Here is a 14,762-nt window from a genome sequence, read left to right on the forward strand (position 1 = left end):
AGCGTAATCCCGGATTACATTTCTTCGTACAGACACAAATTCAATTTCATGCTCATTTTTATGTTCTATTCCATATCTTATTACTGTTTTACATTTTCTACATAGTTTCTCCCCTCTTTTAATTTTCTCAATTTTATTTTAATTATCTCGTCTCAATTCAAATCATTTTATTTATACTTTTTGTCTGTCCTGTTTCAATTATCTATTAACTTTTCTCATTAAACAAAGTTTCTCCTGTAGTTGCTGATTGGAGTATGACACCTTTATATCTTTTAAGCTTATCCATTTAACTCTTATTTAGGCTTCAATATATACCTTAAAGTTATAACATTCAATATAATACATAACTTCCAGAACTCCCAGTTAACATGCTGATCAGGGAATTCTGGGAGTTTTAGTCCGCCCAACTGAAAATTGCCAAAGTTAGAAACACTGCACTAAACCAGAACTCAGACAAATAGATGGATCGACATATGTAAGGGCAGCCACATCCAGATTAGTGGGGTGGGGAGGGAATGGGATTTTGCAGTAACCTTCCCCTGTCACGCCCACAAAGCCACGCCTAATAAGCCACGCCATGCCCACAGAACCAGTAATAAAAATGTTTTGAATCCCACCACTGATGGGGAGGGCAGGGACCTCCATTGTGTTGACTGGATTCCCAAGCCAACTGGCAAAGCCATAACTTTAGGCCCTTATGAATAGATCCCATCGTGGGGCAATCCAGAGGGCAGAGCAACAGCAGAGAAGGCCCACCTCCTAGACCCCGCCAGCTGGAATAATTGGCCTTTTGGGACCCGCACCAACCCTCCTCTGCCCACATGAGGAGGAGGGGCCAATCCCAGTGGGCTGAGATGGTACCTCCAATAACCTGGACCTGAAGGGCCATTTCAATAACCAACTGCTTTATGTACATCTATACATTTATGCATAGAATTGTCTCTGAACAAAAGTAAACTCATTTTCCTAGCACCAAAATGCTTGCTGGATATTTTGGACACTGAAGACTGGAAACATTTTATTTATTTATTGAATTAAAAAGCTTCCTGTCTATTCCAATGGAGGGAAAATGTACAATGCTGCTTTTCATTTTTTTAAAAAAGATAACTATTCCTGACATAAATTCGTAAATTCCTTTGGGATTTCTATTCATACGTACCAGAACTAAAAGATGAACAAGATATTTGAACACCAGGTCTGGATCTCTCTGTAAATTTCACTGGCCGATCCCTGAAGTTATGAGACAACATTTTCATTACTTTACATTAGACAATGCAAAGACGGACTAAGCCTGCAATTCTACATTCAATTTCCTAGGAATCTGTATTAACAAGCCCACTTTTGGAGCATAGATAGTATTGCACTCTTGGCTGGATTCCTTAAGACGTTTATTTGCCATAAGCTAAATAAATAAATCCTTAAGACATCAAGAGTTCATTGTCTCAAGACTCCAAATGATAAAACTTCAGTATGATTGTACTTTAGCTGATCAGTTTTGCTGAACAAGATTACTTTTCAAAAATTTAGCTTGTCTTTTTGTAACTTTCTTAATTTCTTCTCAGAAATATTTCATTCTGCCTAACATTTGGACCTGGTGCACCTGGGAGAAAAATAAAAGATTTGAAACTTCCATTTCAACAGGGATCATTACTTCATTGGGGAAACCACGTTTTGCACAGAAAAAGCTCCAAGATCGCCCTCGATAAGATACTGCTATGAAGAAATATACAAATGGGATCAAGGCGGCCAAGTTAAAAGTATTTTAGGGAACAGGACTGAGAAATCTGTCTCAATTCTTAAGATCTAATTACTTGGTTCACACATTGCACTAAACCAGGGTTTCTCAACATTGGCAACTTTAAGATATGCGGACTTCAACTCCCAGAACTCCCAGCTAACATGCTGACCAGGGAATTCTGGGAGTTTTACTCCGCCCAACTGAAAATTGCCAAAGTTAGAAACACTGCACTAAACCAAAACTCAGACAAATAGATGGATCGACATATGTAAGGGCAGCCACATCAATTTCAATTCCGTGTTTTCCATCCAAAAGTACATAAAGAGAAAAACTGGATCTTTTTGTTTGCTCAGAGTTATGCTTTCCGCTTCCACATTCTTCTAATTTATCACAGAGAAATTCTGTATCCTTCAAACACCTGGGATTTTAACATCTATATGCCTTAGACAGCAAATTCAGCAGAAAGATTTATATGAGTTATAATCAGAAAGGTCCAGAAGAATTCAGATTGTTTGTCAGTCTTCATTCTCAACTGATGCTACACTTAATTATAATGCACAGTTGTTTTATCTTTTATCTCTTTCATTGCATCAATCTAGGGATTCTAATAAATGCTACTATCCCTCCTGAAATTTATACAGCATTGATGCTCATTAGCAAAGGCCAAGAGAATAGATCAAATAAAACAACATACTTGAATTTCATTGTGTTTAAATGCCATTGCCAGAAACAAATTGTTCCATCAGCACCAGTAGAAGTGAGGTATCGAGTTGTTCCTTTTCTTGCAGGGGAAAACTAAAAATCAAAAGAACAAAAGTTGTAATAAACAGGCAAAATACTTTCTTCCTATACCTTTACAAAAATGCAACAGCAGCCATCTGCTTACACAAAAACTTACCATTTTGATATGAACCATATTCACTTTATAATTAAGAAAACCGACAGATCAGACAAGAATATTCAAAGAGCAAGTGATCTGACAAAGCCAAAAATCGTTTGAAGACTATTAACCCAGAAAATAGCAAGGAAATGCAGCTTTAATTCTCACTGTTTAGCAAAAAGTAAAGGCCTGGGAAGAGCAGAGGAAATCTTCCCTCCTCTCACCTGTATGGAAGTAATGGACGCTGAGTGGCCCAACAGCACCGCCACTGGTGCACAAGTTCGAAGACACCAGACTCTGACAACCTTGTCACAACTGCCTGCAGCAAGGAGGGTATTCTCATAACTGACAGCCATGTCAGAAATTTCAGCTGAATGTCCTCGGAGGGTTGAAAGCAAACGGCCGTTATCTGTAGCCCAAATTTTCACCAAGCAATCATCTGAACCCTAATGTTTCATGCAAAAAACAACAACAGAATAAAAGAGTCAAAAGGGACTTTGGAGGTCTTCTAGTCCAACCCCTGCTCAAGCAGGAAACCCTATGTCAACCCTGAAGGTGGCCGAACGGTGGGCATTTTCTTTTGGGTAGTTTTCTCTAGGGAGTTTCTTCTTCTCACAGCTTCAGGGCTGACACAGCCTGGAGCGAAGGAGCCAGGGAGTCGGGGGTATAGAGATAGCTGGGGCGCTGTAGCCAAAATAAAATTATTTCTCCTGGGAACCAAGGACATTGGTGCAGGTGTTCGAAAGGTGGAGACTGCGGTCACCTAGCAACCGGGCTGTATGCTGATTGGACCATGGGGCTGGAGATTCTGTGTGGAAGTGACAAAGTTTTACTTTTATTTGGGGGAAAAACCAGCAGCAATTTAGAGCTGGTTTTCCACCAGGAATGTGCCAATTTGGTATGTCCCAGTAAAATGTTCTTTGAGGAATTTGCCTGCCTTGGAGTTCTTATTGAATGGGATTTATTACTTGGAATCTTAACACTCTATACCATTCAGACCATTTCAAACTCCAAAGTCTAACATGCAGAAATGCCACTTGTTCCCCATAAGACTCCTTTATATACACATAGAAGCCCACTAAGACGGCAGATTTTCACAATTTTGGCAACAGTAACCAACAAATAAATAACATTTATTTAACATTTATAACATTTGTAGGATTCAGTGTTTGAAACATAATGGAAGTTGATTTCTGAAGCCGATAAGGATACAGTAACACCACCTAGTTTCAGAAAACATATTTTACAAATTCAAAGTAAAACCCCCCAGTACAAGAAGCTTTAAAAAAAAAAATAGCCCAGCAAAATTATTCAATGTTATGGAATATTTCAATTCTATTCCACTCACAGTGAAAATTCGTCTCCCGGCACGATCGAACGCTATACAATACACAGATGATAAATGGCCCAGAATTCTCTTGTGCATCTTGATGTGTTGATAAAAAGATGTTGGGAACAAATGGCTGAAACGTCCATATCCAGTCAGCTGTCTGGCTCCTATTAGGGTCACTGCCAAATGAGAAAAATGCTGTTATCCTGATTATATTTTCTTTAACTGACCTCATTTTAATGGTCTATTCCTGACTGCCGGTAAAAGAGAGTATTATCCTGGGTAAGAATTAGCATTTGAGTTAAATATCTGCTGTAGGAACATTTTGGGAAAGAGGTGACCTTCATAGATTTTCACAGGTACAGGTATGCAGGTCTTGTTCAGGTCTTCTCCCGTGTAAGATTGAGAGTATCTTGGCGACGTTTCGACGAGGTCCCACTCGCCATCTTCAGGTTGGTACTTTCGGCTTTGTGCTTGTGCGAGCAAAGCGTGATTGGAGCTGCCGTCTCTCTATAAATACTGGTGGGGAGGTTGGCTGTGTTGTCATTTCTTGATTGGTTGATGGAGTTGATGTTTGCAAACATCAACTCCATCAACCAATCAAGAAATGACAACACAGCCAACCTCCCCACCAGTATTTATACACAAGCCTGATGATGGCAGATGAGATTCTGCCGAAATGTCGCCACAACCTTAAAAGCACAACTATAATGATATGGGAAAACACCGAAACAAAGCTGAATACCATACATGAACACAAAAATGCAGTAAAAAAGCTGGAACACACTTCCTCACTAGTCCAACACATGAAAGCCACAGGTCATAGCATCAACTTCAGTGGCACCAAAACCCTAGCCACTATAGAAAACCCCAGCCACAGAATTATCAGAGAAGCCATAGAGATTGAAAAAAGACCTGAAAGCATGAATAGAAGAGATGATTCCACCAGACTGTCAATTATTTGGAAGCCTGCACTCACAAACAAAAAAATCTCCACACCACAAGCCAGGCAAACACCTGGGCACAAACAGATCCCCCCTGATACCTCCAGCTCAAACATACCCCAACCAGGCACCCAGATGAAACCTAGCTTCCTAACAAATGATAGCTGTCCATTTACTTGGAGCCAAGCTGCACTAAAAGCCTCCAATACAGGAACACAATGTTGCCAGCCAATCAAGACAAAAAATCCACAAAACAGACAGAAGATATTAGAAACACCAATCAAGCAGAACACAGCAAACTCCAAGACCAATTGTTAGTGTTTGGGGATAAACCCCCTAGCAGAGTGTGCAGCAGCAGTCAAGCCAGGCAGGCAAATGAGAGAGAGGCTGGGCCCAAGAGTATACACACACTGGAGACAAAAACACTGTTTGTGGTTTTAAAATAGTTATTTAATACACACAGAGATTAAAAAGTGTCATTCAGTCCATATGTCAGTATCCAGTATATCAATCCAGTTATCAAGTCCATTAACAGTCAATACGATGTTCTTATCTGCTTGTATATCTTCTCCTTACGATACCTTCCTCTCAAGGACAACGCTGAATCCTCAGCTCACCAAACAAACAGTCCTTGTGTTCAGGTGAAATGGTATCTGGCACAGTAGCCTCCAAAAGTAAGCAGATAGACGTTCCAGAACAGCAGGCAGCAGACCAGGAACAGAACCAGGTGCATCCAGAAGCCGGGTCTATTACGTTTCCCTTCCTACCTATATTACTGCCTGCAACCGCACCCACAATGACATTGCAGTTTCTTGCTTAAAGCTACAAAACACTTAATCCTAGGTTTACATATTTATTCAACCCAAACCTGGTTGGTGTATCCATATACCCAACATTCTCCCCTTTTGGGTGATATAAATATGTAATGCCTTTACATTCTAAACCCATATTTTTCACAACTCTCTAGATGCTTAATAGCACCTTGGGCTTTAGTAAAATGATCAGCTACATTGTCCTCCAACATGCAATACTCCAGCTGTATCAATTTACTCTGTACAGATTGTCTTACATTAAGATACCTCAAATCTGTATGTTTACTTCTCGTTTTAACTGCAATATTAGTGGTCATTTGAATTGCTGCCTGATTATCTTCATGTACAACTATAGGGTAATTTACAGTTATACCCATATCCTTCAACATTTGTTTGTACATAATCAACTCAGTACACAATAAAGATAAACAGGAGAATTCTGCCTCCATAGTAGACAAACTTATATGCTGTTGCCTTATAGACTTCCAGCCTATTAATGTCTTACCCAGCATTATGGCTGTTCCTGAAGTCGACTTTCTAGTATCTCTTTCTGCTGCAAAACTAGCATCTGCATAAGCACTCAATATGAGATCACCTTTTGGTTCTAAATACAGTGCATGGTGTAATGTACCTTTAAGATATCTTAGGATTCTTTTCAATGCTATCCAGTGACATTGAAGCGGATCCTTATTGTGTCGAGCCAGCAGATTAATACTAAAAGCAATATCTGGCCTTGACCAATTGCTAATATATGATAAGCTACCAATCAAGGATTGATACAGTTCCTTATCACATTTGGGACTTTGAGTATCCATTTTGCAAATATCCTGACTCATTGGAGTCTTTGCAGGCTTACAAAGTTCCATCTTATAATCTATTAGCAATTTAGATATCTTATCTTCCTGAGATATCCTAAAACCTTTCTGTGTTCTCAGTATATTCAATCCTAGATATCTCTTTATCTCCCCTAATTGCTTGATTTTTACCTTCTTGGCTAATGATGTGATTATTTCATTTGCTTCATCATTAGTCTTAGTTATCAGAGCAATATCATCAGTAAATAACAATAATAATGATATTTTCCCATTCTTTTCCCTCTTAAATAGACATGGGTCGGCTAAACCAGCTTTAAACCCTATATTGGTCAGTTCCTTCACAATATACTGGTTCCATTCATAGCCCGATTGTTTAAGACCATAAAGGCTCTTCTTTAATAACCAACAATCATTATTATTGTCTCCTTTAAATCCATTAGGCCTTTTCATATACACAGTATGTCTTAGTGGAGCATGCAAGTAACCAGTTTCCACATCTAAATGGTTAACTATATACTTCTTGCTTGCTGCCCACACTAATGCTGCCCTTAAAGTTGCTGCTTTAAGACTAGGTGCAAATACTTCATCATAGTCTTTTGCACTTTGTCTAAAGCCTTGGGCTACTAACCTTGCCTTATGGATTGTGTTTCCATCCTTGTCAGTCTTTATTTTAAAAATCCATTTGCAGCCAATGGTTTTTTCATTACTAGGTAATCTCACATTTTCATACACCTTCATATCCTTCAATGATTTCAATTCTTTATTGATAGCTGCATACCAATCTTCTTTCTCTTTAGAAGGATATCTTCTTATCTCATCCACAGTAGTTGGGATTCTATTTTCCTGGCACACTATGTTAGCCTGGTATCTATCAGGCAGTCTAGAAATACGTGTAGTCCTTCTGGGTATTACTGGGCTTGGTTGAGTTACTACCTGTTCCTCGTCTTCAGCTATTTCTTCCTCTCGGGGCTGTACTTCTTCCTGTACTTCTTCCTTTACATTATTTTTAAAGTTACAGGGATACTTAATGGGATTTCTATATGATTCAATAACCACCTCGTTATTGTTATCCTGCTCTAACTTATCCCATCCTACGTGCTCTAGAAATTGGGCATTGGCACTACATAACACCTTAGATGTGCCTTTCTCCCAAAATCTATATGCCCTATGGTTAGCTTGATAACCAACGAAGAAAAATTGTTTAGCTCTATGTTGCCCTTTACGCCTGAGTTGTGTAGGGATATGCACCCATGCTGGTGCACCAAATGTGTGCAGGTAACTCAAATCAGGCTTCCTGCCATGCCACATGGTGAATGGTATTTCACCAGTGGTTGAGTTAACCACATTGTTTAATAAATGATTAGCACACATTGTGGCCTCCCCCCACAAAGAATCAGGTAACCCAGAATCAGTTAACATAGTACGGGTCATAGCCTGCAATGTTTGGCCTCGCCTTTCAACAAATGCATTGTGTTGTGGTCTGTATGGTGCAGATGTCTTATGAGCTATTCCAGCTGCCTTTAATCTACTCTGGAATTTGCTATTAACAAATTCCGTGCCATTATCTGTCACCAGGGTTATAATTTGCCGTTTGGTTTTTCTTTCAGCAAACCTTAACCAATTGAAGAAGTGTTGATATGTTTCAGTTTTGCTTTTCATTAGGTAGCAAAACCCATATCTAGAGTAATGATCCATAATGCTCAGTATATATCGAGCACCCCCCATACTGGGTTTCTTTGGACCAATAATGTCTGCAAATACTACTTCTAAAGGTTCTTTAGTTTTGAAACCATTTAGCCTATTTGCAGGCATTATTTTACTCTTATCTTCACAACAGACATTACAACGCAAATACATATCACAGGGTTTTAACCTTATTCCTTCAGATAACTCAACTGTACGTTTTAGCATTTTAAAATTTACATGCCCCAAACGTTTATGCAATAAATGGATACATTCATCATGAGGCTTGTTATTATTAAATACAGTTTGTGCCTCCCCTTTCTTACTGTCATGTAAGACATATAATGCTCCATTTAAAGCTGCAGTTACCTTTTTGCCATCTCTTTCCAGTATGCACTTATTATTCTTAAATGTAACCACATATCCTAGTTTATCTAATACTCTTACAGAAAGTAAGTTCATCTTTAACTGTGGTACATATAACATTTTTATATTCTGGTTTAAACATGGACAATAAGCAATACCTTCACCCTTGGCCTTGAGGTGCCAACCATTGGCAAGTGATATACGTTGAGAGCTTGTAGACATTTTTATAAACTTTGTCTTATCTCTCGTGATGCAGTGGGATGCACCACTGTCCACCACCCATATATCATTCTTCATATCACAGTTGCCAAGCATGGCCAGTTCAAAGGATTTCTTTGGCTTCTTTAAATTCTGGCTTTTTCCTTTTCTGCAGAATCTTGCCAAATGTCCTCTGCCTCCACAATTAAAACACTTTTTAATTGTGTATGCCGTTGAAGATAACTTCTCTTCTTCCGGGTGCTTTACTTTACACAGCTGGTTTCTTTCAGGCTTTGAAGATAATTTCTCTTCTTTATTAGGCTTATCTTCTCTCAGCTGGTCACGTTCACTCCTTCTCCTGGCTTCTTCTAATAGCCTGCCAGTTATCTCAGTTACTGATAAACTGTCTTTTGGCAACACCTCTAATGCAGTCACAAAATCATCATAGCTTCGATCCAAAGAAGACAATATGATGTATACTTGTTGCAACTCATTAAATATAAGCTCTTTTTCTTGCAATTCTTGAAAAATGCTTTTCATACAGTTTAAATGAGTTAACATGTCTCCATTTATCTCAAGATGTGTTCTAAACAGCTTCCGTGTAAGATTGATATGAGCTCCTACACTGTCTCGAACATAAATCCTTCTAAGATTATCCCAGCAGTCTGCAGCATTTTCCACTCCTCGAATATGAATCAGTTGCTGGTCTGAGAGAGTCAGTCCTATGATGCACAAAGCCTGCTCATTCTTTCGTTCATAATCCTGTATCAGTTTATAATCCTCTTCATCGTTAGGATTTAAGTTTGATACATCTGGTGGGTTTGTTATTATGTCCCACAAACCTTCTCTTCGTAGAAGTAAACTACATTTCATTGACCATGAAACATAGTTTGTTCCATCTAGTCTGGATATCATGGACAGACTTGGCAAATTTACTTGTGCCATTTCTCTTGAGAAAAATAACTATTTAACAAACAGTTTGTATTTACAGTAATGTGCAACTCCCACCAGCTCTCACTGCTATATCCTGGTTAGTTAGACTGTGCTCACTGCTGGGCCCATAACCAATGTTAGTGTTTGGGGATAAACCCCCTAGCAGAGTGTGCAGCAGCAGTCAAGCCAGGCAGGCAAATGAGAGAGAGGCTGGGCCCAAGAGTATACACACACTGGAGACAAAAACACTGTTTGTGGTTTTAAAATAGTTATTTAATACACACAGAGATTAAAAAGTGTCATTCAGTCCATATGTCAGTATCCAGTATATCAATCCAGTTATCAAGTCCATTAACAGTCAATACGATGTTCTTATCTGCTTGTATATCTTCTCCTTACGATACCTTCCTCTCAAGGACAACGCTGAATCCTCAGCTCACCAAACAAACAGTCCTTGTGTTCAGGTGAAATGGTATCTGGCACAGTAGCCTCCAAAAGTAAGCAGATAGACGTTCCAGAACAGCAGGCAGCAGACCAGGAACAGAACCAGGTGCATCCAGAAGCCGGGTCTATTACGTTTCCCTTCCTACCTATATTACTGCCTGCAACCGCACCCACAATGACATTGCAGTTTCTTGCTTAAAGCTACAAAACACTTAATCCTAGGTTTACATATTTATTCAACCCAAACCTGGTTGGTGTATCCATATACCCAACACCAATAAACACAGACCAAGACTCCCAACCAATCAGGATGAAGAAAAAACCATTCTGGCACAGCAGTAGGCTAGCCCCAAATTTAAAACTGAAACAACTGTAAAAGTCTGACTCACAGACGAACACAATACAGAAGCCTGATGATGGCAGATGAGATTCTGCCGAAACATTGCTACAACGTTAAAAGCACAACTATAATGACATGGGAAAATACCCGAACAAAGCTGAATACCATACATGTAAGTACCCGCGAAAACTTAAGAATATATATATACTTATAAATATATATATAATATATTTATATTTATATTTATATTTATATTTATATATATATATATATATATATATATATATATATATATATATATATATATATATATATATATATATATATATATATTTATGTTTTCTGAGGTTCTCGCGGGTATTTGTATGTGGATCTTTGGTTGTTGGGTTTTCTCCGTGTAAGATTCGAAGTATCTAGGCAACGTTTCGATGAAGTCTCATTCATCATCTTCAGGCTTCTGTCTCGCTCTGTGCTTCTCAGAGTAATGTGAGATTGCAGCTGCTTCCTCCTTTTAACTGCCAGTGGGGTGGGACTTGATTGGGTGGGGGCTTGGCTGTGTTCTGATTGGGTGGGGTGTGTTCTCATTGGTAGGGGTTTGGCTGTGTTCTGATTGGTTGGGGGTTAGCCGTGTTCTGATTGGTTGGAGGCGTGTTCTGTTCAGGTGGGGGCTTGGTTGTGCTCAGGTTAGTCTTAGTTGCTGGGGATTTGAGCTGGTGAGTTGTGATCTTGCTGTTTGGCTTCTAGTTCGTGGTCCTGCTGCATCTTCATAGTGGGTGTCGGTTTTGCTTCATGTATGGCTCAGAGGGGTTTGAAGTGGGTAGTGATGCAGCTGTAGTGCAGCTTCTGGTTCATGGTCGTGTCTCATTTTCTGAATGGGTGGGAGTCTGTTTTCTATATGGAAGTGTGGTGGTGGCATCTTGTGTGGCTCTCATGGGTGTGGGTCTGGTGTCCTTCTTCATGTTAGGTACTCGTCTGTTTATGAGGCGGGTTTCCAAATGGCTGGAAGGCGGGAGGTGTCATCTCGTTTGTTCATGCTGTGTGGGCGTTTTCTATCTCTATGGCTTCTCTGATTATTCTGCTGTTGAAGTGTTTGGTTTTGGCGATAGTTCTGGTATTTTTAAAATCAATTTCATGTCCTGTGGCTTTGAGGTGTTGGACCAGGGAAGAGGTCGTTTCTTCCTGGTCCAACACCTCAAAGCCACAGGACATGAAATTGATTTTAAAAATACCAGAACTATCGCCAAAACCGAACACTTCAACAGCAGAATAATCAGAGAAGCCATAGAGATAGAAAAACGCCCACACAGCATGAACAAACGAGATGACACCTCCGCCTTCCAGCCATTTGGAAACCGCGCCTCATAAACAGACGAGTACCTAACATGAAGAAGGACACCAGACCCACACCCATGAGAGCCACACAAGATGCCACCACCACACTTCCATATAGAAAACAGACTCCCACCCATTCAGAAAATGAGACACGACCATGGACCAGAAGCTGCACTACAGCTGCATCACTACCCACTTCAAACCCCTCTGAGCCATACATGAAGCCATACATGAAGCAAACCGACACCCACTATGAAGATGCAGCAGGACCACGAACTAGAAGCCAAACAGCAAGATCACAACTCACCAGCTCAAATCCCCCAGCAACTAAGACTAACCTGAGCACAACCAAGCCCCCACCTGAACAGAACACGCTCCAACCAATCAGAACACGGCTAACCCCCCAACCAATCAAAACACAGCCAAACCCCTACCAATGAGAACACACCCCACCCAATCAGAACACAGCCAAGCCCCCACCCAATCAAGTCCCACCCCACTGGCAGTTAAAAGGAGGAAGCAGCTGCAATCTCACATTACTCTGAGAAGCACAGAGCCGGAGACAGAAGCCTGAAGATGATGAATGAGACTTCATCGAAACGTTGCTCAGATACTTCGAATCTTACGCGGAGAAAACCCGAACAACCAAAGATCCACATACAAATACCTGCGAGAACCTCAGAAAACAAATATATATATATAAAAACCCTGCCATTGGCCTTTCATCATTTGTTAAAGCAATGGCAATTCTTTTTATACACATACACATCTCTCTCTCTCTCTCTCTCTCTCTCTCTCTCTCTCTCTCTCTCTCACACACACACACACACACACACACATATAAATTTGCCATTGCTTTAACAAATGATGAAAGGCCAATGACAGGGTTAATTTAGAACAGAACAGCCCAATGACATACCAGCAATTTAGGAAATTATCCAGAGAGAAAAGCACGGCTAATGTGGAAACTTCTCTGTGTTTGTTTCTCAGTCACAGGAATGCTTATTCACTCAATGACTGGCAAATTCTTTGAGCTTGAATTTGGGTATCTAATCTGAAGTTACAATGAAGCATTTTCCTAATTTAATCATTCTGTTCCAGATTGCATTCCTAAAATTATGATGGATCCTTTGGCTTCAAATAGCAGCCATGTTTTCATTATTAGGAGAGGAGAGAAAAAGAAATCCTTTCTACTTTCGCCTTGTAACGGTTCCAAGGTGACCCGCTGAAAGTTTGCCTGCTGTGGTTAAAGTACCAGGCTAGAAAGCCAGAGGCCGTGAGTTCAAGTCCTGCCTTAGCCATGAAAGCCAGCTGGGTGACTTTGAGCCAGTCATTCTCTAGGAAGCCATGGTGGCACAGTAGTTAGAATGCAACGTTGCACGCTAACTCTTCCCTCTGCCAGGAGTTCGATCCTGACTGCCTCAAGGTTGATTCATCTTTCCAAGGTCGGTAAGATGAGGACCCAAAATTGTTGAGGGCAAGATGCTGACTCTGTAAACCACTCAGTGAGGGCTATAAAGGACTGTGAAATGGTACCTAACTCTAAGTGCTGTTGTTATTGTTCAGTTCAACCCACTTCACATATACTGTTGTGGAGAAAATAGGAGAAGTATGCATTGCATGTGTTTGCCACCTTCAGTTATTTGTAAAAATAATAAAGGTGGTGGGATAGAAACAAACAAAACATTGGAATATAACATTAGCATATAAGGAAGTTGTTCCTTACCAACATTTGGTGGCCTCCCATAGTTTATGGGGACTTCGGGAGGTCTGCCCCGATGGAGGGCTGCAAATGCGGAACCTTTCCAGGCCGTGTGCCTGCATTCTGTGCAAACGAGATTCAGAGCGGATCAATCAATTTATTACAATCTTAGTGTCAACTCATAAAATGTTTATATGGTCTTTTTAGAGTTACCAACAGAGAAAGGGAGGGGGGAGCAGTGAGGCAGCTTGCAAACCAAAACTACATTCCATAAATGTTTTCAAAGATAGTAACTAGGTGACTGAAAGTTTCTGCCGGGCAAAATTCTAACTGGAGAACGTGATTGATGACTCTTGGCTATGGATGTGTCCCATTGGAGAATATGAACTACGATACACCGAGGGGGTGGGAGGAAAACCAGGGTCAAGGGTGACAATGAATGATGTGTCTCAGAGTCGGCTATACCCAGGCAGTGCTGGACATGTTAACTCCCAATAAATCCTTTTGAAGTTTTAGAAGTTTGGCTCGAGACTCAGGATTTGAATGGGGTTAAGTGCTGGAATCCTGACACTTAGACCAAAGACCAGAACAAATAAAAATGCTCAGTAAATATACAATTAAAAATTCTAGTATAAAATAATAAACAACTGAAATCCATAATAAAAATCCAGTCCATCAATTATAAATGGTATAACTATGCTACAATTACGGTCCATAAACTGTGTGGCCCATTGTAGGTTCAACGCTAAAAGGGAAAAGACTAAGCAGCGCAAAGGGTTTGCCACACTTGTTATATAACGTAACTATGGTGGAGAAGAGACATGTTTGCGACGAAGCCCCAGTGCTGCTGTGCAGAATCTGGCCACCTGTGCTGTAGTTATGGACTATTCATCCTTCAGCAGCCACTGTGTCAACTTAGAAAACTTTCTTATGCCTGTTTTAGTTGTTGCCCTTAAAAAGGGGGGGGAAGGGGGGAGGAAGGAAATCTGGAAGAGCAGTTGAAAGCAAAAGTACATTCCAACTCTTATCTTTAAAAGACTGTAACTAAACTACCTGAGTTTTTGCCTGCAAACATATTTAATTTGGAGAACATGAATGATGACACCCAGCCCGTGAACGAGCTCAATTGGAGAATCTGGGGAGAGGAGGAAAACAGGGTCACAGGGGACTGTAAATTATGTATGCCAGAGTTGGCTTCATACAGGGCAGTGCCAGTATGTCACCTCTAATGAACCCTTTGGAGTT

The 14,762-nt window shown here is 40.3% G+C and overlaps 1 protein-coding gene across 2 annotated transcripts in view; it reads right to left on the bottom strand.

The window, feature by feature from the left end:
- Positions 1 to 14,762, bottom strand: part of BRWD3 (bromodomain and WD repeat domain containing 3) — a 63,188-nt gene that overhangs the window by 37,403 nt on the left and 11,023 nt on the right. For both annotated transcript variants that reach the window (XM_087940961.1, XM_026703031.2), the window contains exons 6-10: positions 13,542 to 13,640; positions 3,967 to 4,127; positions 2,843 to 3,064; positions 2,433 to 2,533; positions 1,160 to 1,230 (exon numbers count right to left, since the gene is read on the bottom strand). In XM_087940961.1, the coding sequence (XP_087797087.1) occupies positions 1,160 to 1,230; positions 2,433 to 2,533; positions 2,843 to 3,064; positions 3,967 to 4,127; positions 13,542 to 13,640 (654 nt within the window). The remainder of the gene's footprint in view (positions 1 to 1,159; positions 1,231 to 2,432; positions 2,534 to 2,842; positions 3,065 to 3,966; positions 4,128 to 13,541; positions 13,641 to 14,762) is intronic.

The sequence above is a fragment of the Pseudonaja textilis genome, chromosome 12, assembly GCF_049901715.1.
Source record: "Pseudonaja textilis isolate UNSWEBS1 chromosome 12, rPseTex1.2, whole genome shotgun sequence".
NCBI lineage: Eukaryota > Metazoa > Chordata > Lepidosauria > Squamata > Elapidae > Pseudonaja > Pseudonaja textilis.